The sequence below is a fragment of the Pristis pectinata genome, chromosome 10, assembly GCF_009764475.1.
Source record: "Pristis pectinata isolate sPriPec2 chromosome 10, sPriPec2.1.pri, whole genome shotgun sequence".
NCBI lineage: Eukaryota > Metazoa > Chordata > Chondrichthyes > Rhinopristiformes > Pristidae > Pristis > Pristis pectinata.
In genome coordinates, this window is record NC_067414.1 from 79783699 (window position 1) to 79811273 (window position 27575).

The 27575-nt window shown below is 44.0% G+C and overlaps 1 protein-coding gene across 1 annotated transcript in view; it reads right to left on the bottom strand.

Annotated features, from left to right (window-relative positions):
* LOC127575098 (testis development-related protein-like) overlaps positions 1-27575 on the bottom strand; it is a 122457-nt gene that overhangs the window by 23948 nt on the left and 70934 nt on the right. Inside the window, exon 4 of the mRNA XM_052024751.1 lies at positions 479-573. Within this exon, the coding sequence (XP_051880711.1) occupies positions 479-573 (95 nt within the window). The remainder of the gene's footprint in view (positions 1-478; positions 574-27575) is intronic.

Here is a 27575-nt window from a genome sequence, read left to right on the forward strand (position 1 = left end):
TGGCAAAAGCTCGAGTTGGGATATTGAACTGGTACTCAAAACATCTGTTAAATATTGACTATGTAAGCAGACTTTCCTACAGCTACAGATGCCAAATGAATACCTTTGTTTTGCAGCTTTTGACAGGCAGCTGAAAACAACCAACAAACAGTAGACATCATTAAGAGTGCAGGGAAGTTTTGTTTCCCAAAATAAACACAGGAAATAGTTGCAACACTGCGAAGTCACAAACAAAAGAACTCTCCCATTTGCAGATACAATTATTGTGCTCCTGGTTCCAATCCCACATTTCCAATTTGAATGTTTCCTTGCTTTATTTTCCCCAGTTCTTCTACATTTCTATACCTTCAAAGCCCGTTTCATAACTCTGCTGCTCCTTCACAGATAACGTTTAAATTTTTTAAAATTTTAGTAGATTAGTTACAATAGCTATAATCACACAGCAATAATTCCTCGCAATGAGTCTGCCCCTACTCACCATTTAGGTTCATTGTCAGTCAGCAGTTTGTGTTCATCATCTTTATTGAAAAGTGAGGCTACTTCCTTCCAACTTTTTAGACTTGCTCCTTGAACCTAAATCAAGCAAAAATTTTATTACAGTAACAATAGTTTAAATGCAAAGCATGTAATAACAAGGAAGTTATCAGGATTCCCTCAATGGCTCTGTAGATGGGTGTGGCATCATACAGATTGGAATAGTTTTATTTTTGATTTTATTCTAGATCTAGGCAGAGTTTGCCAACTCCAGGATCAGCAAGTGGAGGTATTGCAATGGATCTTGGAACTTCAGGATGAGTCCGCAGGGAAACTTTTTCCAGAGTTCTTGGTTCTCAGTGGTACAATGATACAGCAGTCAGTGGTGCAGCCTCATAGCTCCAGTTACCTGGGTTCAATTCTGACTTCAGATAGTGTCTGGGTAGTGTTTGTATATTCTCTTTGTGTGCTCCAGTTTCCTCCCAAGGTGTACTGGTAGGTGAATTGACCACTGTAAATTACCCCTTGTCATAGACTAATAGCAATAGGAATCAAAGGAGGGTTAAGTGGACATGCATCAAGACAATATGTTGCAAGGATACAGGAGAATAAGGAAAAGGGGAATGGGACGGATGGGATTGCTCCCGAGAGTCTCAATAGCCAAATGGGCTCCGCCAGTCTTGTTCTAAGCATAAGAGCTACCTAAGTGATAGAGCATACTCTGAATTAAGCTTTGACTAATATGCTTCACAGTTGAATTGTCAGTCAGATGGCAAACGAGATGGCAGTAGAACAAAGTTAAAAAAAAGGAGGAGGAAAAACAAGAAAAGTTTACAAGATATCAATATGAGATGTGAAGAGTTAACAGTGTTAATTTCTTTTTATGTACTTGTTCATTGGAATGTAGACTGCATTGGCAATGTGGCCATGTATTGCCCTTCCCTAACTGCACTTTCACTGAGGAGGGAACTACGTGTCAATCACATCCATGGCTCTGGAGTCAAATAGAGTTCAGACCAGCAGGTTTTCTTCCCTTAAGAATATTAGTGAACCAGATGAGCTTTTGCAACCATCAAGGCTACCATTACAGTGATGTAATTCCAGTAATTTAATAAATTTTGAATTTAAGTTCCCCAGCTTTCATGATGAGATTTGAACTCATGACTCTTGATCCAAAATATCGGCTGCTAGTTTACTAACTTAACCACTACTCCATCATACCCATTTGATGCCTTACTGGATGAGTAATTCAATTCAAAAGACACCTTGACAAGTTGTGAAATCAAATTCAGGGAATCTCTGCACCATCTTTGCAACTTAAATCCATCATGCTATTTTCACTTTTCTGGTTCTGACAGGGGTTCTTCAATTGGAAATATTAATTCAGTTTCTCTTTCCACAGATACTCACTGCCCAGCATTTTCTAATTTATTTCAGATTTCCTGCATATACTTTTTTGATTTTCATTTCCTTAAGGTTGGCATTCCTGGAAGAGAAATTCAGCTCCCCTTTCCAATGGGATTTGTCTCTCTCACTTTTGCCTTGCTCACCCTCAGTGGCTTTAGATTCCCTTCTTGCCTTTGATAAGGTCTTGACCAAAATTTGCTTCCACAGGCCACACCAACACAATCCACATGTATTTCAACTCATAGCCTACCCTTCATAATTTGGTTTCTCAAGCATGTTTAAACCCTAACCCTCTTTGCAACTAACTTTGATTTCTCACCTTTTCTAGTTCTAACAAGGGATCTTCGACCTAAAATGACAAATGACCTCCAATGCTCCCTTGACCTGCTTAGTTTTTTCAATATTTTCTGCTTTTTTTTATTTCAGGGTCATTTGTAGGTTTGCAGAATGATAGATGCAAACAATCTTTTGATAGCAATACAAAAACAACACTGTGGATTCTGTAAATCCGAAATAAAAACAAAATGCACAGCACATCAGACAGCATCTGTGGAGAGCGAAACAAAGATAATGTCTCAGATTGATGACATTTCATCATGGACGTTCACTGCCTCGAAATATTTCTCTCCATAGATGCTGTTTTATGTGCAAACAATTAAAGCCCTTCAGAGAAGAACTGTTCCCATTCCTAATTTGTCATAACTATAGGTGACTCCATTCCCACTGAGGTGCTTTAATAACCCACAATGTAGAAGATCAACCATTCCTACTTTGAGAAACAGATATTGGATAATAAATGCAGCCTTCCCAGTGTCATCTCGAGAGGCCAAAGATTTGTTAGAAGCTCTATATTAATTCGTATTTCCTACAAACTACCATATTATAAATGAGAATTGAAGCATATGCTGGGAATGTTATCTGAGGACGTTAGACTTAGACTTTATCACTTTTTCTTGTCCATTTGCTGCCAGGGATTTGAAGAAGACTTTAAACAATTCAGGAGACTTCCTTGGTGTCTTTGTCAAAACTTCAAAATCATCAAGTAGATTTATTCAAGAAATTCTCTCTGGATTTCAATTGAAAAGACTGTGTGCAGCGAAATTTATCAGATACCCTTACAGAAATTCTCAGAATAAAGGGAAGGCCAGAGCAGCAATAACTGTTGAAGGAAGAGGTGGTGAGAAGACACAGGAAGGAGTTGTGTTAATTCACCTTGCAGTACATGTACGACACAGTCTTTCTCCTCTGGGTCTTCCCCATCAGACTCTCCAATACAATGACTGAAAATTCATGTACTCTCTCCCATGGTCCCCAAGCTATTCTGAAACCTGTGGCCATTTGTTAACCAGCACACTTATGTCATTGTTGTAGTTAATGAGTGGGGTTATAGTCACTGCAAACTTCCAGGTGCTTAAACCATGACAATCAATAATGAGCCCAAGAATCTCAATTTCCAAAGTGGCACTCCTCAGAAAACACCACCTCTTGGCTCCTGTTATCACCCTTTGGCCAACTTAAATCTTTTCTTTACAGGAAACGTAGTCCAATAGTTGCAAACAAATTTTACTTTGACAGCACAATTATTTTCAGATATGCAAACAACTGTATTATATGCCACAAAAGGAAGTTAATAACTGCATTAAATTAATATTCATATCCTAAAATAAATTCATGTAAAATGCATCAGCACATAACTGGATTCAAATGCACTACTAAATCATTTATTTTATTGTTATGATAAAACATCAAAGCAAATGTAGCGCTCAGAGCCATATGATGCACTTTACTTGTCCAAAGGATTTCCTATGGTTTTCTAGTCTGAAACATATTGCAAGTAACAAAACCAAAGTGTGAAGTGCACCCTGCAAAACACCTGGGACACGTGTGAACTGTACAAGTAACTAGATTTCTCCTTAAAGATTAAAACTTGTCATTGAGCAGCATAACGTCTGAATTGAGAGCTGCTGATTGGAATAGTTAATTCAAGGACTGTTGAACAATTAAAATTAAATCAGAAGATTTAAAAATGTTGCAAGTTCATTGCAAGTTTAATTATTTTGAAATACAAAAATTAAATGCAAATATTTCTGTTTTAAATTGAAATTAGTTAACTGCTCATTTTCAAACAATTATAAATTATTCAAATTAAAAGGTTTGTTAATTTTAATAGTTTCTTAATGCATTAATATGCTTCAGAATGACGGTATTGACATCAGCTAAGCCTTCTGCAGAGGTTTAAGGAAGTTCTTGTTGAAGAGTCAGGAAGTTGGGGTTGGTGGTGCAACAGATGCAAACAACATATGGGTTACTGACAAGCACAGGTGATTTGCTTTGATCAGAAAATCCTGCCTATGTTTTGTTTATGCTTTGCTAATGTTTTGTTAATACATGCATTTATGCATTAATTAACACAACAATTGTTTTCACATCAACTGCACAAATTAACTTTAATTTGTCTTAGTCACAACAGTCAGACAGACATAGAACAGTAAAACACAGGAACAGGCTCTTCGGCCCACGATGTCTGTGCCATGATGCCAAATTAAACTAATTTCATCTGCCTGCACATGATCCATCATTCTCTGCACGTTCATGTGCTTGTCTAAAAGCCTATTAAGTATTGCCATCGTATCCACTTCTACCACCTTCCCTGGCAGCAGGTTCCTGGCACTCTGTAAAAAGAAACTTGCACTATAAGTCTCCTTTAAATTTTCCCCCTTTCACATTAAAGGTATACCCTCTAGTATTTGATGTTTCAGGTTATGCTCCCCCTGCAGGATGTAGGACAGACACATTTCCAATGTCGCTAAAAAGGTAACACTAATGATTGATCCGTACACGAATGTAAAGGTTTGCACTGTTTGATTGTTATATATAGTTTTTTTTTATGATGAATAAAGTTTATTTTGGAATAATAAAAAAAATTTCCAATGTCGCATCAGGCTGTGCACAAAACCAAAATACGTGGGCACCAAGTGTTACTACGTGCTGAGGGTCTATCTGTCCCTGGTATTGCAAAGGATGGGCCTGGCCCCGTTGCCACGCAACGTCCCAGTCAGCTGGACATTGCCACGCTACCTGTCCTTCGTGGAAAAGTTCTTCCAGACCAACACCTTTGACCACAAGTCTATCAGGCAGTGGTCAGCATGGAACATCCTGCGGACACTGCAGGAGAAGGACTCGATGGATACTGTGGGGTGGTTCCCTGAGCAGATGGTCCAGAAACAGATCTGCAGCTGGCAGAATGCCTCATCGCCAGAATTCACCCACAAGCACCAAGACCTCGCTTGGCTGGCAGCGAGAGGGGCCCTCCCAGTCAGATCCTTCCTGCATGGTCAAAACATCACTGCCAGCGCGCGCTGCCCCCGGGATGACTGCGCTGGGGATAAGATTGTCGCCCACCTCTTTGCGGGCTGTGGGTTTGCGAGGAGGGTGCGGCAAAAGATGGCAGGGTCCTTGTCACAGTTCATCCCCAGCAGCTGCATAACAGAGGATTCTCTGATCTACAGGCTGTTTCTGGGAATGCACATGGAGACAGACATCAACTGCTGCTGGAAGGTCATCAACTCAGTGAAAGATTTCCTTTGGTCTGCCCGAAATTTGTTGGTCTCCCAGCACAGTGAGATGTCCGTAGGGGAATGCTGCCGACTGGCACATTCCAGGTTGCAGGAGTACGTGCTGAGGGACGCACTGAAGCTGGGTGCAGCCAACGCAAGGGCTCGGTGGGGAAGGACTGCAGTTGAGGGTTTTTCTGCCACTGGAGATGGAGGGGCGGGGTCAGGCAAGGAAGCCCCTTAAGTTCTGTGAATATGGGACAGGGGTATCACCCCAGGGAGCCACACAAGTGGCATCAGTGCTATGGTTTCTAAATAAAAGGGTAACACTAATGATTGAACCATACGTGAATGTAAAGTTTTGTACTGTTTTATTGTTATATGTAGTTTGTTTTTTGTAACGAATAAAGGTTATTTTGGAATAATAAAAAAAAATTCCAATCTCACTGATGACTACACCTGCAGGAAGTGAATCCAGTGCAGCTCCTGACAGACCACTTAGAACAGATGGAGCTGCAGAGGGATTCAATATGGAGCATCTGGGATGTGGAAAATGTACTGAACAGTATGTTTAGCGAGGTGATCATTCCATAGGTACAGAAAGAGATGTGACAGTCAGGGCAGTCAGGAGTCCCCTGTGGCCATTCCCCTCTCCAATAAGTATACCATGTTGGATATTGTTTTTCTTTAGAGGGGTGGGGTTTCCCTCCCAGCTGAGAACAGCAGCAACAGCCCAGTTTGTGGCACCACAGTGGGGGTTGCTCTACAGAAGGATGTAGGACTGGGAGAACGATAGTGGTAGGGAATTCTATTGCAATGGCGCTTCTGTGGCCACAAAAGAGACTCTAGGTTGGTGTGTTGCCTCCCTGTGCTAGGGTCAAGTATGTCTTGGAGTTGCTGCAAGACATTCTGAAAGGGGAGGGTGAACAGCCAGAGGCCGTGGTGCGTATAGGTACCAATGACGTAGGTAGGAGTGAGGATGATCTCCAGCAACACAAGCTTAGGGAGCCAGGCACCCAATTTAAAGAGCAGGGTTTAAAGGTTGCAATCTCTGGATTACTTACAGTGCCATGAGCTGGTAAGTATAGGAATAGAAGGATAGGTCAGATCACTGTGTGGCTGAAGGGATGGTGCAGGAGGATGGACTTTAGGTTCCTGGATCATTGGGACCACTTCTGGGGGAAGTGGGACAAGTACAAGCGGGACAGGATGCACATTAATCAGTGTGGGACCAACATCTTTGCTGGAGGGTTTCCTACTGCTATTGGGTGAGGTTTAATCTGAATTGGAAGGGAAAAAGGGTTCAGAACTGTGTTAGTCAGAAATTGCATTACTTCGATACCAAGGGAGGATATGTTTCCTGGTTTTGTTTCACTAAACTGAGCTACTGTACGTCCGCTGAATGGGTGGCATTTCAAATGTTTCACGGCATTTTAGCCCCTTGTGTCCTGTTCTCGTTTAGCTGCTCAATGTTCTGACAGTTGGACGAATATCCTAGAAGGCTCCTCGAGTGAGGCCATTTTGGGTAGAGATTAGAAATGAAAAGGGTATTGTCACCTTGCTGGGCATATATAACAGAGCTCCTAACAGTCAACAGGAGATAGAGGAACATATAGGAAATTGTGTAACAGGCATTGGGGAGATGCAAAAACAAAAATCAGGTTATCGTACTGGTGGATTTCAATTTTCCCCTCTATTAACTGGGACCATCTTAATATTAAAGGCTCATAATGGGTGGAATTTTTGAGGTGTCCAGGAGACTTTTTGACACAGTATGTAGGTGGACCAATGAGGGAAGGGGCATTACTCGACCTCATCTTGGGGAATATATCTGGTTAAGTGGAGGGAGTGTCAGTGGGGAATATCTCAATCAACTTTGGGGGGTGGGGGGGGGGGCTAATTTCATTAACATAAGGAAGGACATAGCAAAGGTAGATTAGAAGCATCTATTGCAGGCAAATCTATACCTGCTATTTCTCCTTTGAATGTTTCCCAATCTACAAGATAATCAAGGTCAACATGTTGCTGTCAGGGTAAAAGCCAGGGTTAACAAGTATAACGAACAGTGGATGTCGAGGGTACTGAGGGTTTGATTAAAAAAAAGCATAAGACAGGTACAGGGAACTAATAACGGGGGATGCCTGTCAAGAGTGTAAAAGTGGAAGGAGGAACTTAAAAAGGAAATTACAAAAGGCAAGGAGGGATCCCAAAAAATAATCACCAGCAAACAGAATTCAGGTAAATCCTGAAGACATTCCACAAGTACATTAAGGGCAAGAAAATAACTAGGGAAAAAGTAGGGCCCATTAGAAGGATAACATGTGCAATCTGTACCTGAACCAGAAGGTATAGGCAAGGTCCTAAATGAATACTTTTCATTAGTATTCATAAAAGAAAGAAACTTTGTAATTGGACAATTCAGTGAAGAGATAGGTTAAAGTCTAGTGCAAGTCTCCATAAATAAGGAGATGCTCAATGCCTTAGCAGGCTTAAAGGTGGATAAATCCCCAGGACTTGTTGGGATTTATCCCAGGGTGCTAAAGGAAGGAAGGGAAGATATTGCTGGGGCTTTGACTGGGATTTTTAAATCTTCGCTGGACACAAGTGAGGTACCAAATGACTTGAGAACAGCAAATGTGGTCTCTCTTTTCAAGAAAGGCAGCAACAAAAAGCCTGCTAACTATAGACCTATGATCCCAACATCAGTAGCAGGGAAAATACTGGAAAGAATTCTGAGGGAGAGGATTATTGATCACTTGGAAAAGCAGGGAGACAGAGACAGCCAACATGGTTTTGTCAAGGGCAGATCCTGTCTGACTGAATTCTTTGAAGAGGTAACAAAGTGTATCAATGAGGATAGGGCCTTAGATATGATTTACATGGACTTCAGTAAAGCTTTTGACAAGATCCCACTTGGGACACTACATCAAAAAGATTAGGGCTTATGGGATCCAGGGCAAGTTGGCAAACCAGATCCAAAACTGGCTTCGCAATAGGAAATAGTGATGGTAGAGGGTTGCTTTTGCGATTAGATGCCTGTGACTAATGGTATCTCACAAGGATCAGTGTTGGGACCCCTGCTGTTTGTAATACAGGAAGTCCCCGGGTTACGAATGAGTTCTGTTTTTGAGACTGTTCGTAACCCGATTTTGTATGTAACTCGGAACAGTGTCCACGCATGCACACATGGGCCGGGGATCGCGGCCGCACATACACACTTGGGCCGGGGATCACGGCTGCACATGGCCCCAGCCGCACATATGCACTTGGCCCGGGGTTGGGCCAAAGAAGGTGTACCGCCACTGTGGTAGGATCAGGGGCCAAGCCCGCTTACGAACCGACCTTCGTGGTCGGTTCATAAGTACGGGCGTTCGTAAGTCAGGGACTTCCTGTATATGTGAATGACTTGGATGACAAGTTTGCAGATCACATGAAGACAGGCAGAGTTGTTGATAGTATGGAAGATAGTCTTAGGCTGCAGAGAGATATCAATGTGTTGATGAAATGGGCTGAAAATTGGCAGGTGGGAGTTTAATCCAGACAAATGTGAGGTGATGAATATTGGGAGTACTAACGAGGCTGTAAAGACTATATCATTCATATAATAAATGTCGGGATATTAATGATATAGTCTTGAGGAAAAGAGGGACATTGAAGTCCCTAGATCCGTGAAGGTGGCAACACAGGTGGACAATGTGGCTCAGAAGGCATATGGGATACTGGCTTTCATGAGTCAGGGAATTGAATACAGAAAGAGGGAGTTTATGCTGCAACTTTATGAAACTTTGGTCAGACTTCAGCTGGAGTATTGTGTGCAGTTCTGGTTACCATATTTTTGGAAGGACGTGATAGCATTGGAGTGGGTGCAGAGCAGATTCACCAGGATGTTGCAGTTGTACAAGTCGTTGGTGAGGCCGCACTTGGAGTACGGTATACAATTTTAGTCACCCTGTTATAGAAAAGACGTGGTTAAACTGGAAAGAGTGCAGAAAAGATTTATGAGAACGTTGCCAGGACTAGAGGGCCCGAGTTACAGGAAGAGGTTGGCCAGGCTAGGTCTTTATTCCTTAGAGCATAGGAGAATGAGGGGTGATCTTATAGGTTTATAAATAAGGTGGATGGTAGGAGTCTTTTCCCCAGGGTAGGCGAGTCCAAAACTAAGGGGGCACAGATTGAGGGTGAGAGGTAGAAGATCTCACCCGAGGGACCTGAGGGGCAAATGTTTCCTTGAAATGAATTGCCAGAGGAAATAGTTGAAACAGATACAGTAGTATCAGTTAAGAAATACTTGGATAGGTACATGTAGGGGATGGGCTTAGGAAGGATATGGACTGAATGCAGGAAATTGGGACCAGATGGTTGGGCACCATTGTTGGCAATGGACTCGCTGGGCTGAAGGGCCTGTATCCATGCTATATGACTCTGTGATGAGATGAACACATGTATGTCTCAGGCATAGAAGCATATGGACCAAATGCTGGGAGGTGTGATTAATACTGAAGGGTACCCACTGCTCCACGTGGACAAGTTGGGTCAAATGGCCTGTTTCCAGGCTGTATGATTCTTTAACTATTATTGCTGTTTTCAAACGGAAGGATGTTTCAAAAGGTCACAAAGCATTGACCTGCTTCTCCATCTTTGTGCTATCATTTTGGTGGAGGAGATTGTCAGAGTTATTGGATGATAGATACAGGTTCAAGTAAATTTTGGGGACTCAAAGTGCAGACTAGGATTGCCCTCATTTCTAAGCATTTAATCGTTAACGTATCACTGATGATGATTTATCTATTGAAGTGCAAATTCAGGAATAAGAAAATCCTGAAGGTGCATCGTTATTCCGATTTTAAATTCCCACTCCAGCCTGCTGCAAAGTCACACAGTGCCACAGATTAATTCAGCAAAAACACATTTATTAGCAGTATACCACCAGGGAGAAGCCTCATCAACACTCGTTGAGAGTCGTTATCCAAGGTCTCCGCAATACAAAGGAGCAGACAGTAATTTATACAGATATTGTCACACACACTTAATGAATGCAGCTCCAAGAGTTTCGAGCAGGCTCCTGAGATTCAAAGACAGACATCGCACTTATTGTTCAGTATAATTGATTTACAATCAAGAGATTCAAAGACAGGTATCACGCTCATAGTTAGGACAAACCTCTCACTTACTGTTTAATACAACCATCACCCTTATTGTTTAGTATAACTGGCTTGCGATCAAGTTCCGGACACAGTAATTACCACCTAGTCCTGAGTCAGGGGTTTGCTTGCATGGTATTTTTTGATTAGTTATATGTACAGTCACAATTTCTTAACCCTTCACTCCCTCATTTTCACAGGGGCAACTTTGGAATTGAACCATTTTAGCCCATCAATGGAAAGAAGGATGGGTTGTGGTCTTGTACCACAATTAATTACAGAGGCTACAAGCAAGTACAAACTCCAGCAGGAACTCTGCATCTCAGACTTTACACAGCTAAAAGGTATGATAACATATTTGCCCTTGGTCATAAGATGACATTGCTTCTGAAATTCCATTGAAGACAATGGAACCAAATTTTACACGCAGAGTTGGGTGCGAACACCCTTGTGTTCAGTATGCAGTCAGGGATAAATTTCCAAACTGGGGTGCTTTTGTTTTTCCTAATTGCTCATAAATTAGTGTTTTGGAGAAATGAGAGCCGAGTATATTCCCAAACCCTCTCACTAAGTTAACCTCCAGCTGGCACAAGTCAAGTTTCCATCAGAGGAAAGTAAAATTCAATGCCTGATGTCTCCTGCTGGCATGTTGGGTTTTAAATATAAATCCTTATATCTAAATGAAACAATCACCTCTGCACTTTCACATTTGAAACCAATTTATAACCGATTAGGAAGGTTCTATTCTTGCCATCACTATAATAAATTGAAGGTGGTTGTGTCTGGTACTGCAGTCTGTCCTCTGCATTTACATTGTGTTGAGATGGTGGTGTTGGTAGAACAAAGGAATTTTAGGAGCAGCACAGTAAGGCAGCAGGTAGTGCTGCTCAGCACCAGTGACCTGGATTTGATCCCGACCTCATGCTGCCTGTGGAGTTTATACATACTCCGTGACTGTATGGTGCTCCCGTTTCCTCCTACATTCCAAAGGAGTGGGTTGACGGGGGTGGGGGGGGGTGGTGGTTGCTGAGGGCAGGGAGGTAATTAATGGGCATGTAGGAGAGAATAGATTACAGGGGTACAAGTGATGGAAACCAGTAGATTAGTTAATAAAATTCATCACCAAGTTACAGTGTAGGTGTACAAGGTGCTCTCCTGACACAGGTGAGAGCAACAATCAATTTTGGAAACAGAGGTCCTACACAGTTGGTTTCAGACTACGTAGGCCTGAAAAGCACAGATATTTGAACACGCTCAACAAGTGTTGGCCTCTCCTGCCTGCATACCTCTTGCATTCCTAGCCACCATCACCCCACCATCCTGCTTTTTCCAGGGCTACACTGACCCAGACTACATCTGTCCTGGCCTTGGCACATGGCCTTTCAGTCTCTCACCTATCTGCCAACCTCCTAGCACCTGTTGGTTGGAAGTTTGCCAAAGGCAAGTTAATCAGGCCTAGCCCTTAAACTCACTTAGGCTTCCCACTGCTACTGCTGAATGGACTATCAGCTCACTCAGCTGCCCTCCAGGCCAGGAATCAATCTCAGCTGTAGTTGTGCAGGGAATCACAAGATGAAGGCGAAGCGCTTCATTGGAGGGAAAGCAGATTATGATGGTTGGCTTGGAAGGGTGTGGACAAGGAAATATGGAGTTATAACCACCAAGTCCTTGCCCATTTGTGATACTTCCTGCCCCCTTGCTCCCTTTTTCAAGTTTTTGTTCTTTTATGTGGTTGTGACGTTCACTCCTTCCCACCTTTGTCCACATCGAACTCCATGATGAATAAACTCTGGTCTGATGACTAACAAATACTTGCATGCTGCTGACCCCAGAAAGAAAAGGTGCTAAGACATTTTATTCTTCATCAGCTAATTTCATTGAGCTTTCAAAATCATTTTTCTGCTTGATAAGTATCTTTTCAAAAACAAAAAACTAATTTACCAGTTTAATCCAGTAAACAGTCATTTCAAACACATCAAAAGCTGCCTGTGAGAGGTGGTAACAGGCTGGAAGTTCAATTAGTGTCATGTGATTAGATGAAGCTCAAGTTGTTTACATATATTTTGACCAAGAATTGGGAGAGGATTTTGAAGACTTTTCAAAGAACATGCAATTTAAAAACATTCAACAGGGCATGAAGTTTTGTTTTTCTTAGACTCTTTCTAGTAGCTTACCTGAATTTGCATATCCTGTTACTGTTAGGATGTGTTTTACTTTACTGTTGTGGCAGAAAGAGTGGGGGTTGAAAGATCTTAAATACTGTCAGTAACCCAGCTTCAACCACTCTCTCAGGCAGTGCATTCTAAGTACTTACCACTGTCTGGGTGAAAAAGGCTTCCCCTCTGATCTTTTCCCCATTACTCTAAACCTGTGTCCTCTAGTTTTATTTACATCCGATATGGGGAAAAAGTTTCCTGCAGTCTACTCTGTCTATACCCCTTATTATTTTACATACCACAATCATATCCCCTCTGAGCCTCCAAGGTCCCTTTGTTCCTCAATACTCCCCAAGATGTTGAAATCCATGGCGAATGCCCAAATCTCATTAGTGCTCCCAAAACGCATCACCTCACATTTGTTTGGATCTGCCATTTTCAGCCCATTTCACCAACACATTGATATCTCTCTGCAGCCCAAGACTACCCTCCACACTGTCAACAACTCCACCAACCTTTGTGTCATCCACGAATTTACTGATCTTGCCTGCCACATCCAAGTCATTCAAGTTTGTCCTACCACTGATCCTGATGGGACACTACTAGTCACCTCCATCCAATCACAAAATCAACCCTGCACCATCACCCACCACCTCCTGTTACCAAACAAAATCTTGGATCCAGTTTGCCAACTTGACCATGGATCCCATTGGTTCAAAAGGTTAGGGCCAGTCTCCCATGTGGGATCTTGTCAAAAAGCTTTATTAAAGTCCATGTAAATCATATCTGCTGCCCTATCCTCATCAATACACTTTGTTACCTCTTCAAAGAATTCAGTTGAATCGGTCAGACAGGATCTGCCCTTGACAAAGCCACTTTGGTCGTCTCTGATTAACCCCTGCCTTTCCAAGTGATCATTAATCCTCTCCCTCAATTTTTTTCAGCATCTTCCCTACAACTAACGTTAGTCTCTCTGGTGTTTAGTTACCTGGCTTTTCATTGCTGCCTTTCTTGAAAAAAAGAGATCACGTTTGCTGCTCTTCAGTCATCTGATACGTCACTTGTATCCAACAAAGATTAATCATCTCAGCCTGAGCACCAGCATAGTGTAAGGATGCATTGGCTTAATAGTTTTTGCTTGATACATACAAAACATTCCAGCCTATAAACATCAGCATTTCTAACCTGTGTCAAATTGTGAGGTAAGTACAATGGAGCTACGACTTCAAAAGATAACCACTATTTACCACCAGACCCAGTCCCAACACTCATACAGATGTTTGTCTGCTGCTGCCTTTTATTCTAAGCAAGCTATAAGGAAAGGAAAGACAGATTATGAAAGTAAACTAGCAGAAAATATAAAAACAGTGTAAGTTTTGATAATAATATAAAATGGAAAAGGGTGGCTGAAGAGAATGTCAGTCCCTTGGAAGATGAGAAGGGGGAATTAATATTGGTTAATACAGAAATGGCTGAGGCTTTGAACGACTATTTTGTGTCGGTTTTCATGGTGGATGACACACCTAACATGCCAAAGAGATGTTATGGGTGCGATGGGAGACGAGGACCTTGATAGTGGGCCAAAAGATAGACAAGATCCTTGGTTAGGATGGAATGCATCCTCGGGTACTGAAAGAAAGGGCAGAAATTATAATAGAGGCATTTGTGATAATTTACCAAAATTCTCTGGACTCTGGGCAGGTCTGGCAGATTGAAAGACCACGAATGTTATGCCACCTGAGGCAACGCACCATGAAGATGGAGTGAATGGAAGGAAGTATCAAGCTTGTAATGGACTGGGCAGTGTTTACCACTCAGTCTCTGCAGACCATATGCAGTCTCGTGTGTCTTCAAGTCATTTGTTTAGCAGTTTTAACTATCTTTTTTATAGTTTTGCAGTATTTTTGAATGTTGCCAATATTGAATGGGTCAAACACAGGCAGATGGGACTAGCTCACTGGGCAACACAGTCGGCATGGATGAGTTGGGCCAAAGGGCCTGTTTTCATGCCGTACAACTCTATGACTCTTTAAAAAAAGGATGTTGGCAAAAGGCAGGTAATTATAAGCCAGTCAGTTTAACATCTTTAGTTGGGAAAATGCTTGAAGTTATCATAAAGGAAAAAATAGTGAGACATTTGGATAGAAGTGGTTCCATCAGGCAGACAAACGATGGATTTAGGAAGGGCAGGTCCTGTTTGACAAACTTACTGGAGTTCTTTGAGGATATAACAAGCGCAATGAATAGAGGGGGAGTAGGTGGATGTTGCATACATGGATTTCCAGAAGGCGTTTGATAAGGTGCTGCAAAAAAGACAATCATAAGATGGAGTTCAGGGTAATGTATTGGCATGGATTGGTTAACCAAAAGGCGGCAGAGAGTTGGGATAAATGAGTGTTTCTCTGGTTGGCAATCAGTGGTGAACGGAGTGCCTCAGGGGTCGGTGCTGGGCCTGCGACTGCTCACAATTGGGAGATTAAACCAGGGTAGGACTTGTACAGTAAATATACACTGACAATTTGGAAGAGGGGACCGAGTACAATGTATCCAAGACATTAAATTGAGTAGAAAAGCAAATTGTGCAGAGGATGCAGAGAGTCCTCAGAGAGATATAGGTAGGTTGAGTGAGTGTGCAAGTGTCTGGCAGATGGAGTAAAATGTTGGTAAATGTGGAAGGAAAAATAGAAGATCAGATTATCAAATGGTGAAAGATGGTAGCATGCTGTTGTGCAGAGGGACTTGGGAGTGCTTGTGCATGAATCACAGAAGGTTATCAAGGCGGCAAATGGAATGTTGACCTTCATTGCTAGAGGGATTGAATTTAAGAGCAGGGTGGTTGTGCTGCAACTGTACAGGGTACTGGTGAGGCCGCACCTGGAGTACTGCGTGCAGTTCTGGTCTCCTTACTTGAGAAAAGGTATACTGGCTTTGGAGGTGGCGCAGGGGAGGTTCACCAGGTTGATTCTGGAGATGAGGGGGTTAGCCTACGAGGAGAGATTGAGTCATCTGGGACTATACTTGCTGGAATTCAGAAGAATGAGAAGGGATCTTATAGAAACATAAAATTATGAAAGGGATAGATAAGGTAAAGGCAGGAAAGTTGTTTCCACTAGTAAGTGAGATTAGAACTAGGGGACATAGCCTCAAGATTTGGGAGACTGGATTTAGGACAGATGCAGAACTGCTTTTCCTAGATAGTAGTGAATGTGTACTTCTCTGCCCAGGGAAGCAGTGGAGGCTATCTCATTTAATATATTTAAGACACAGTTAGATAGATTTTTGCATAGTGGGGGAATTAAGGATTATGGGTAAAAGGCAGGTGGGTGGAGCTGAGTCCATGACCAGATCAGCCATGATTTTATTGAATGGAGGAGCAGGCTCGATGGGCCAGATGGCCTACTCCTATTTCTTATGTTCTTTTGTTTATTCTGGTGCCAGACAGACTGAATGCTCAAATTACTGAGTTGGCAATGTTACAATTAGCATTCAATGGCTCATATTGACTTTTCTGGCCCTATAGGTGGATGTGGGTTAGGGTTATAGAGTCATACAGCATGTAAACAGGCCCTTCGCCCCCAACTCATCCATGCCAACTGTTGCCCAGCGAGCTGGTCCCATCTGCCCACATTTGGCCCATAGCCCTCCTAACATCTCCTATCCATGTATTTATCTAGAAGGCTTTTAAATGTTGCTAATGTGCCCACCTCAACCACTATTTCTGGCAGCTCATTCCAAATACACATCACCCTTTGTGTGAAGAGGCTGCCCCCGATCTTAAAACTATGTTTTCTTGTTTATAGCATCCCCTCCCTGGCAAAAAGACTATGTACTTTCACCCTGTCTCTGCCCCTCATGATCACCTCTATCAGGATGCCCCTCAATCTCCTACTTTCCAAGGAATAAATCCTAGTGTATACCATTTCTCTTTGTAACTCAGGCCCCCAAGTCCAGGCAACATCCTGGTGAATCCTTTCTGTACTCTTTCTGGTTTAATAACATCTTTTATATAACAGGATGACAAAAACCGTATACAATACTCCAAATGCAGCCTCACCAACATTTTGTATAACTGCAACACAACTTCCCAATTCTTATACTCAGTGCCCTGATTGATAAAGGCCAGTGTGCCAAACACTTTATCTACCTGTGATGCTACTTTCAGCTAATTATACACTTGCACTCCTGGATCCCTGTTCCATAACACTTTACCATTAACTGTACAACCTGGTTTGAGCTCCCAAATGCAATACATCACATTTAGGAGACAAGAAATTTTGCTGATGCTGGAATCTGGAGCAACACACACAAAATGCTTGAGGAACTCAGCAGGTCAGGCAGCATCTATGAGGGTTGAGACTCTTCATCAGGACTAGAAAGGAAGAAGGCAGAAGCCAGAACACTTCACATTTATCTGGCTTGAAAGCCATTTGCCAATCCTCAGCCCACATACCTAGCTGATCAAGAATCCCGTCATTTTTCATAACCTTCTACACTATCCACAACACCATCTATTTTAATCTCATCACACACTTACTAACCTTGCCTTGTACATTCACATCCATTAAATATATATTACAAACAACAAAGTTCCCAGGACTGACCCCTCTGGCACACCCTTAGACACAGTCTGAGAAATAACCCTTGACCACCACCCTCTGCTTCCTACCACTGATCCAATTATGAATCCAATCTGTCATCTCCCCCGGATCACGTGATCTAACCTTTCAGACCATCCTACCATGAGGGACCTTGTCAAAGGCCTTGCTAAAGTCCATATAGACAACATCCACTGCCCTAACCTCATCTAACTTCTTGGTTACCTCCTCAAAAGAACTCTAAGAGATTTGTCAGACACAACTTCCCACGCACAAAGCCGTGCTGACTGTCCCGAATCAGACCCTGTCTCTCCAAATGTTGGTAGATCTTGTCCCTCAGAATCCCCTCCAGCAATTTACCCACCACCAATGTCAGACTTACCAGCCTGTAGTTTCCTGGCTTGTTTTCACTACCTTTTTTAAACAATGGTACGTTAGCCACTCTCCAGTCCTTCAGAACCTCACCTGTGGCCAGAGATGAAGCAAAAAATCTCTGCAAGGGCCTTTGCAATTTCTTCTCTAGCTTCCCACAAGGTCCGAGAATGCACCAGGTCAGGCTCTGGAAATTTATGTACCTTGATGCACTTTAAGGCTTCCAGTACCTCCTCCCTGTTAATTCAGATATGGTCCAGGACAACACCACTCATTTCCCCCATTTACTTAGCTTCTACTGTTTTCTCCCCAGTTATAACTGAATAGGAATAGTCATTAAAATTCTCACCCATTTCCTTTGGTTTCACACACAGACGGCCATTCTGATCCTTAAGGGGCCTATTCTCTCCCTAGCCAACCTTTTACTCCCAATACACGCATGGAATCTCTTGGTATTTTGCCTCACCTTGCCTGCCAGATCCTGCTCATATCCTCTTTTTGCCCTCCTGACTTCTCTCTTAAGTGCACTCCTACACTTCTTGCAATCAAGAGATTCACCAGTTCCCACTTGCTCATGTGCAGTGTATGCCTCCCTCTTTTCTTAACCAGGGCTTCAATATCTCTCATCAACCAGGGTTCCCAAAACCCGCCAGCCTTGCCCTTCATCCTAAAAGGAAAATGCAGGCCCTGAACTCTTGACATCAGTTCTTCAAGGAGGTAGTCAAGAGGGTAGATGAGGGTAGGGCAGTGGATGTTGTCTTTAGCAAGGTCTTTGACAAGACATGGCAAGCTAGTCTGGTTTGTTAGATCACATGGGACTCGGGGGAGAGAGCAGATTGGATTCATAATTGGCTCAGTGGTAGGAAGCAGAGGGTGATGGTCAAGGGCCGTTTCCCAGACGAGAGGCCTGTGTCTAGTGGTGTGCCACAGGGGTTGGTACTAGGACCTTTGTTTGATACAGTCCTCCAGTCTGAGGAACAACCCTTCACCAAAATGAATACTTCTCTTCAGTTTTTACTGTGGAGAAAACAATAGAAACTAAGGAAATGGCAGAAATGAGTGGTGTTGTCTTGGACCACATCCAAATTAGCAGGGAGGAGGAAATGGAAGCCGTAAAGTGCATTAAGGTGGATAAATTCCCAGAGTCTGACCTGGTGCATTGATGGACCTAGTGTGAAGCTGGAGAAGAAATTCCAGAGGCCCTTTCAGAGATTTTTGCTTCATCTTTGGCCACAGGTAAGGTTCCGGAGGACCAGAGAGAGGCTAATGTTATACCATTGTTTAAAAAGGGTAGCAAAAACAAGCCAGGAAACTACAGGCCAGTGAGTCTGACCTCAACAGTCGGTAGATTACCGGAGGGAATTCTGAGGGACAGGATCTACCAACATTTGGAGACGGGGTCTGATTCAGGACAGTTTGCTGAAAGCGGCGTCACAGCTAGATAGGATGGTGAAGAAAGCGTTTGGGCATTAAGTATAGGAGTTAAGGAGTTATAATACATTTTACAAGATGTTGGTGAGGTCACACTTGGAGTATTGCATACAATTTTGGTCTCCATTTTATAGGAAAGATGTTATTAAACTAGAAAGAGTATAGAAAAGATTTACCAAGATGTTACCTGGACATGGGGGCCTGAGTTACAAAGAGAGGTTGCATGGATGAGGACTTTGTTCCCTGAAATGAAGGAGACTGAGGGGTGACCTAATAGAGGTATACAAGATCATGAGGGGATAGACAGGGTGAAAGCACATAGTCTTTTTCCCAGGGAGAGGGTGCTAGAAAAACAGGAGGGCATAGGTATAAGATCAAAGGCGAGAGATTTAAAAGGAGCAGCTTCTTTACACAAAGGTATTTGGAATGAACTGCCAGAAATAGTGGTTGAGGCTGGCATATTTTGAGCATTTAAAAGCCATCTAGATACGTACACGGATAGGAGGGGTTTAGAGGGCTATGGGCCAAATGCGGGCAGATGGACTAGCTCACTAGGTAACGCAGTCCGCATGGACGAGTTGAGCCAAAGGGCATGTTTTCATGCTGTGTGACTCTCATTCTACGACTCTGACTCCATCGCACTTAAAGGCCTCACACTTGGCTCCATTCCCTGCAAACAATCTTGCGCCATCAACCACTGCAAGATCCCGTCTAACAGCTCCAAAATTCGCTCTGCCCTAGTTCGGGACCTTAACCTGTGAACTGGTTGTATCCTTCTCCATTACTATTTTAAAACTAATAGAATTATGGTCACTGAAACCAAAGTGCTCACTGACAGAACTTCTGCTACTTGCCCGACCTCGTTCCCCAGGAGGAGGTCCAGTGTTGTCCCCTCTCTATAGGTCCCTCTATATATTGATAAAGGAAGCTTTCTTGGACACATTTCATGAATTCCACTCCATCCAAGCCTTTTACACTATGGCTGGCCCAGTCAATATTAGGGAAGTTAGAATCTCCCACTAATACTACCCTATTATGTTTACAACTAGCTGCAATCTCTCTGCACAGGCAGTTTAAAAAGCAAACTGCCATATCCAGCGGACAGCGTTAGAGCAGGCAGCAGACTGAGAGGGAACAGAGTGGTTGGGCTTTGGCTCAAGGGGCTTAGGCGCTAAAGGGGCGAGGAAAGGTAGGTGACTCGAGGAAAGTAAGTAGTATGAGTGCGGTTTTCCGTGCTCGGTGTCAGATGTGGGAGTTCCCAGAGTCTCCCTGCCTCTGGGAAGGATACATCTGCACCCCGTGTTGAGCTGCAGCTCCTAAGGGACCGTGTTAGGGAACTGGAGATGCAGCTCGATGACCTTCGTATGGTCAGGGAGAATGAGGAGGTGATAGACAGGAGTTATAGGCAGGTGGTCACACCGGGGCCACGGGAGTCAGGCAAGTGGATCACAGTCAGGAGGGGGAAGGGGAAGAGTCAGGTACTGGAGAATACCCCTGTGGCTGTACCCCTTGACAATAAGTATTCTTGCTTGAGTACTGTTGGGGGAGACAGCCTACCTGGGGGAAGCAACAGTGGCAGTGTCTCTGGCACAGAGTCCGGCCCTGTGGCTCAGAAGGGTAAGGAAGGAGAGAGGAGGGCAGTAGTGATAGGGGACTCTATAGTTAGGTGGGCAGACAGGCGATTCTGTGGATGCAGGAAAGAAACTCGGAAGGTGGTTTGCCTCCCAGGTGCCAGGGTCCGGGATGTTTCAGATCATGTCCAAGATATCCTGCAGAGGGAGAGAAATATAGGTAGGAAAAGGGATGAGGTCCTGAAAAAAAGACTATAGGGAGTTAGGAAAGAAGTTGACAAGCAGGACCGCAAAGGTAGTAATTTCAGGATTACTGCCAGTGCCACGTGACAGTTAGTATAGGAATAGAATGAGGTGGAGGTTAAATGTGTGGCTGAGGGATTGGAGTAAGGGGCAGGGATTCAGATTTCTGGATCACTGGGACCTCTTTTGGGGCAGGTATGACCTGTACAAAGAGGACGGGTTGCACTTGAATCCCAGGAGGACTAATATCCTGGCAGGGAAGTTTGCTAAGGCTACTGGGGGGACTTTAAACTAGAAGTGTTGGGGAGTGGGATCCGAACTGGAGAGACTGGGGAAGAACTGTTTGGCTCTCAAATAGAGAAAGCTAATAGCAGGTATGAGAGGGAGGATAGGCAGGTGACAGAGAAGGGACGTGCTCAGACTGGTTTGAGAGGTGTCTATTTTAATGCAAGGAGTATTGTGAACAAGGCAGATGAGCTTAGAGCTTGGATAAATACTTCGAGCTACGATGTGGTGGCCATTACAGAGACCTGGATGGCTCAGGGACTGGAATGGTTACTTCAAGTGCCAGGTTTTAGATGTTTCAGAAAGGACAGGGAGGGAGGCAAGAGAGGTGGGGGAGTGGCACTGTTGATCAGAGATAGTGTCACGGCTGTAGAAAAGGTGGATGTCATGGAGGGACTGTCTACGGAGTCTCTGTGGGTGGAGGTTAGGAACAGGAAGGGGTCAATAACTTTACTGGGTGTTTATTATAGGCCGTCCAATAGTAACAGGGATATTGAGGAGCAGATAGGGAAGCAGATCCTAGAAAGGTGTGATAATAACAGAGTTGTTGTGATGGGAGATTTTAATTTCCCAAACATCGATTGGCATCTCCATGCTGTGAGGGGTGTAGATGGGGTAGAGTTTGTTAAGTGTGTTCAGGAAGGATTCTTGACACAATATGTGCTGTGCTTGATTTGCTATTGGGAAATGAACCTGGTCAGGTGTCAGATCTCTCAGTGGGAGAGCATTTTGGAGATAGTGATCATAATTCTATTTCCTTTACGGTAGCATTGGAGAGAAATAGGAACAGAGGGACTAGAATGGTGTTTAGTTGGAGTAAATGGTTTCAGGCAGGAAATTGAAAGCTTAAATTGGGAACAGATGTTCTCAGGGAAAAGTACAGAAGAAATGTGGCAAATATTCAGGGGATATTTGTGTGGAGTTCTGCATAGGCATATTCCCATGAGACTGGGGAGTCACGAGAAGATACAGGAACCGTGGTGTACAAAGACTATAATCAATCTAGTCAAAAGGAAAGAAAAGCTTTCAAAAAGGTACAGAGAGCGAGGTAATGTTAGAGATCTAAGGCTAACAGGAAGGAACTTAAGAAGGAAATTAGGAGAGCCAGAAGGGGACATGAGAAGGCCTTGACGGGCAGGATTAAGGAAAACCCCAAGGCATTCTACAAGTATGTGAAGAGTAAGAAGATGAGATGCGAAAGAATAGGGCCTATCAAGTGCAGCAGTGAGAAAGTGTGTATGGATCTGGAATAAATAGCAGAGGTACTTAATGAATACTTTACATCAGTATTCACTACTGAAAAAGATCTGGGTGATTGTAGTGAGGACTTGCAGCAGGCTGAAAAGCTTGAGCAGGTAGATATTAGGAAAGAGGAGGTGCTAGAACCTTTGGAAAGCATCAAGTTGGATAACTCACCGGGACCGGATGAGATGTACCCCAGGTTGCTGTGTGACACGAGGGAGGAGATTACGGAGCCTCTGGAGATGATCTTTGCATCATCAATGGAGACAGGAGAGGTCCCAGAAGATTGGAGGGTTGCGGATGTTGTTCCCTTATTCAAGAAAGGGAATATAGATAGCCCAGATAAATTATAGACCAATGAGTCTTACCTCAGCGGTTGGTAAACTGATGGAGAAGATCCTGAGAGGCAGGACTTATGAACATTTGGAGAGGTACAATATGATTAAGAATAGTCAGCATGGCTTTGTCAAGGGCAGGTCCTGCCTTACGAGCCTGATTGAATTTTTTGAGGATGTGACTAAACACATCGATGAAGTGAGAGCAGCAGATGTAGTGTATATTGATTTCAGCAAGGCATTTGATAAGGTACCCCATGCAAGGCTTATTGAGAAAGTAAGGAGGCATGGGATCCAAGGGGACATTGCAATGTGGATCCAGAACTGGCTGGCCCACAGAAGGCAAAGAGTGGTTGTTGAAGGGTCGTATTCTGCATGGAGGTCGGTGACCAGTGGTGTACCTCCGGGATCTGTCCTGGGACCCTTACTCTTTGTGATTTTTATAAACGACCTGGATGAGGAAGTGGACGGGTGGGTAAGTTCACGGATGACACAAAGCTTGGATGTGTAGTGGATAGTATAGAGGGCTGTCAAAGGTTACAGTGGGACATAGATAGGATGCAAAGTTGGGCTGAGGGGTGGCAGATGCAGTTCAACCCAGATAAGTGTGAAGTGGTTCATTTTGGTAAGTCAAATATGATAGCAGAGTATAGTGTTAATGGTAGGACTCTTGGCAGTGTGGAGGATCGGAGGGATCTTGGGGTCCAAGTCCATAGGACGCTCAAAGCGGCTGTGCAGGTTGACTCTGTGGTTAAGAAGGCATATGGTGTATTGTCCTTCATCAATCGGGGAATTGAATTTAGGAGCCGAGAGGTATTGTTGCAGTTATATAGGACCCTGGTCAGACCCCACTTGGAGTACTGTGCTCAATTCTGGTGGCCTCACTACAGGAAGAATGTGGAAGCCATAGAAAGGGTGCAAAGGAGACTTACAAGGATGCTGCCTGGATTGCAGAGCATGCCTTATGAAAGCAGGTTGAGGGAACTCGGCCTTTTCTCCTTGGAGCGACGGAGGATGAGGGGGGACCTGATAGAGATATATAAGACGATGAGAGGCATTGATCAGGTGGATAGTCAGAGGCTTTTCCCTGGGCTGAAATGGTGGCCACAAGAGGACACAGGTTTAAGGTGCTGGGGAGTAGGTATAGAGGAGATGTCAGGGGTAAGTTTTTTTTACTCAGAGTGGTGAGTGCCTGGAATGGGCTGCCAGCAGTGGTGGAGGCAGATACAATAGGTTCTTTTAAGAAACTTTTGGATAGGTACATGGAGCTGAGAAAAATAAAGGGCTATAGGTAAGCCTAGTAACTTCTGAGGTAGGGACATGTTTGGCACAGCTTTGTGGGCTGAAGGGCCTGTATTGTGCTGCAGGTTTTCTATGTCTCTATGTTACATATCTGTTCCTTCAATTCCCGCTGACTATTAGGAGGCCTACAATACAATCCCAATCAAAGTGACCATCCCCTTCTTGTTTCTAAGTTTGACCCACATGGCCTCACTGGATGATCCCCCAAGACTATCCTCTCTAATGACTGTTATTATGTCCTCTTTCATCAAGAAGGCAACTCCCCCTCCTCTTACCTGCACCTCTGTCACACCTGTAGCATCTGTATCCTGGAACATTGAGCTGCCAGTCCTGCCCTTCCCTCAGTCACGCTTCTGTTATGGCAATGATATCCCAGTCTCCAGAGCCATTTACACCCCGAGTTCATCCACCTTACCTGTCAAATCTCTTGCATTGAAATAAATGCAGTTTAAAGTGGTCTTTCCTCTCCCTTTGCTGTGCACCTGTCTGTCCTCAACTAAGTTTGCTCTCATTGGTTACAGAAGAATCCCAATTTCTCATCGGGCACTTGACTGCTCCGGGCTCCACCCCCCTGCCACTCTTGCTTTAAACCCTCCTGAATCGCACTAGTAAGTCTCCCGACCAAGATTTGGTCCACGTCCAGTTCATGTGCAACCAGTATCTCTACGTCACCCCTACCCCAGAAGTGATCCCAATGATCCAAGAACTTGAAACCCCGCCCCCTGCACCAGTTTCTCAGCCACACATTTATCTGAGCTATCTTTCTATTTCTACCCTCACTAGCACATGGCACTGGGAGTAATCCAGAGATCACTATCCTTGAGGTCCTGCATTTTAGGTTCTCTAACTCCTGATATTCACTCTGCAGGACCTCATCCCTCTTTATGCATATACCATTGGTACCAATGTGCACCACAACCTCTGGCTGCTCACCCTCCCCCTCAAGAATATTCTGCAGCCACTCCGAGACATCCTTGACCTTGGCACCCAGGTACAATGCACCATCCCAGTGTTTCATTTACAGCCACACAATCTCCTTTCTGTCCCCGTAACTATCAAATCTCCTATCGCTACCACCCTGCCTGACTTCTCCCTTACCCACTGAGCCTCAGAGTTGGACTCAGTGCCACCAACCTGGCTACTGCTGCTGCGTCCAGAGAGGTCATCCCCCCAGCAGTATCCAAAGTGGTATACTTGTTGCTGAGGGGAACAGCCACAGGAGGACTCTGTACTGTCTGTCTCTTAGAACCATAGAAAAATACAGCACAATACAGGCCCTTTGGCCCACCATGTTGTGCTGACCTTCTAACCACACCTAAGACTATCTAACCCCTTCCTCCCACATATCCCTCTATTTTAAATTCCTCCATATGCTTATCTAACAATCTCTTGAAGCTGACCAACGTATCAGCCTCCACCACCACCCCAGGCAGCGCATTCCATGCACCAACCACTCTCTAGGTGAAAAACCTCCTTCTGACATCTCCCTTGAACTTCCCACCATTACCTTAAAGCCATGCCCTCTTGTATTGAGCATTGGTGCCCTGGGTAAGAGGCGCTGGCAGGAGGAGGATGAGAGGAGACATGATGGAGGTATACAAAATATTAAGAGGGATAGATAATTTTGTATACCTCCATCATGTCTCCTCTCATCCTCCTCCTCTCCAATGAGTAAAGCCCTACCTCCTTTAGTTTCTCCTCATAATCCAAACTCTCTAATCCAGGCAGCAGCCTGGTAAATCTCCTCTGCACCCTCTCCAACACCTCCACATCCTTCCTATAATGAGGTGACCAGAACTGGACACAGTACTCTAAGTGTGGTCTAACCAGAGTTTTGTAGAGCTGCATCATTACCTCGCGGCTCTTAACTACCCTATCCACCTGTGAGGCAACTTTCAGTGATCTGTGAATATGAACCCCCAGATCCCTCTGCTCCTCTACATTGCCCAAAATCCTGCCATTAACCTTGTACTCCGCCTTGGAGTTAGTCCTTCCGAAGTGTACCACCTCACACTTCTCCGGATTGAACTCCATCTGCCACTTGTCAGCCCAGTTCTGCATCCTATCAATATCCCTCTGTAAGCTTCGACAGCCATCCACACTATCCACAACACCACTGATCTTTGTGTTGTCTGCAAACTTGCTAACCCACCCTTCCACCCCCTCATTTAAGTCATTAATAAATATTACAAAAAGTAGAGGTCCTAGAACCGATCCCTGTGGGACACCACTAGTCACAGCCCTCCAATCCAAATGCACTCCCTCCACCACAACCCTCTACTTTCTACAGGCAAGCCAATTCTGAATCCACACAGCCAAGCCCCCCCGGATCCCTTGGCCTCTGACCTTCTGAAGAAGCCTACCATGTGGAACCTTGTCAAATACCTTACTAAAATCCAGGTAGACCACATCTACTGCACTACCCTCATCAATCTTCCTGGTCACCTCCTCAAAGAACCCTATCAGGCTCATGAGGCAAGATCTTCCCTTCACAAAGCCATGCTGGCTGTCCCTAATCAGTCCATGTTTCTCTAAATGCTCATAGATCCTATCTCTTAGAATCCTTTCTAACAGCTTACCCACCACAGACATAAGGCTCACTGGTCTATGATTCCCTGGACTATCCCTACTACCTTTTTTGAATAAGGGGACAACATTTTCCACCCTCCAATCCTCTGGTACCATTCCTGTGGACAACGAGGACTCAAAGATGCTAGCCAATGGTTCAGCAATCTCCTCCCTCGCCTCAAGCAGCAGCCTGGGGAATATTCCTTCAGGACCCGGGGACTTATCTGTCCTAATATCTTCTAACAGCTCCAACACATCCTCTCTCTTGAAACCTACATATTCTAGAACATCACCCTTACCAAAACTGTCCTCAGCGTCATCAAGACCCCTCTCCTTGGTGAATACTGAAGAGAAGTATTCATTGAGAACCTCACCCACTTCCACAGCTTCCAGGCACATCTTCCCACCTGTGTCTTTAATCGGACCTACCTTTACTCTAGCCATCCTTCTGCTCCTCACGTACGAGAAAAAAGCCTTGGGATTCTCCTTAACCCTACTCGCCAAAGCCTTTTCATGTCCCCTTCTTGCTCTCCTCAGTTCCTTCTTAAGTTCCTTCCTTGCTACTCTATATTCCTCACAAGCCCTATATGATATTTGGCTGCTTACACCTTATGTATGCTGTCTTCTTCTTCCTAACTAGTTGTTCCACCTCTCTTGTCACCCATGGTTCCTTCACCCTGCCATTCCTTCTCTGCTTCACCAGGACAAATTTATCCCTAACATCCTGCAAGAGATCCCTGAACGTCAACCACATCTCCATAGTACATTTCCCTTCAAAAATGTCATCCCAATTTACACTCTCAAGTTCTCGCCTTGTAGCCTCATAATTCGCCTTTCCCCAATTAAATACCTTCCCGTCCTGTGCTCCTATCCCTGTCCATGACAATTCTAAAGGTTAT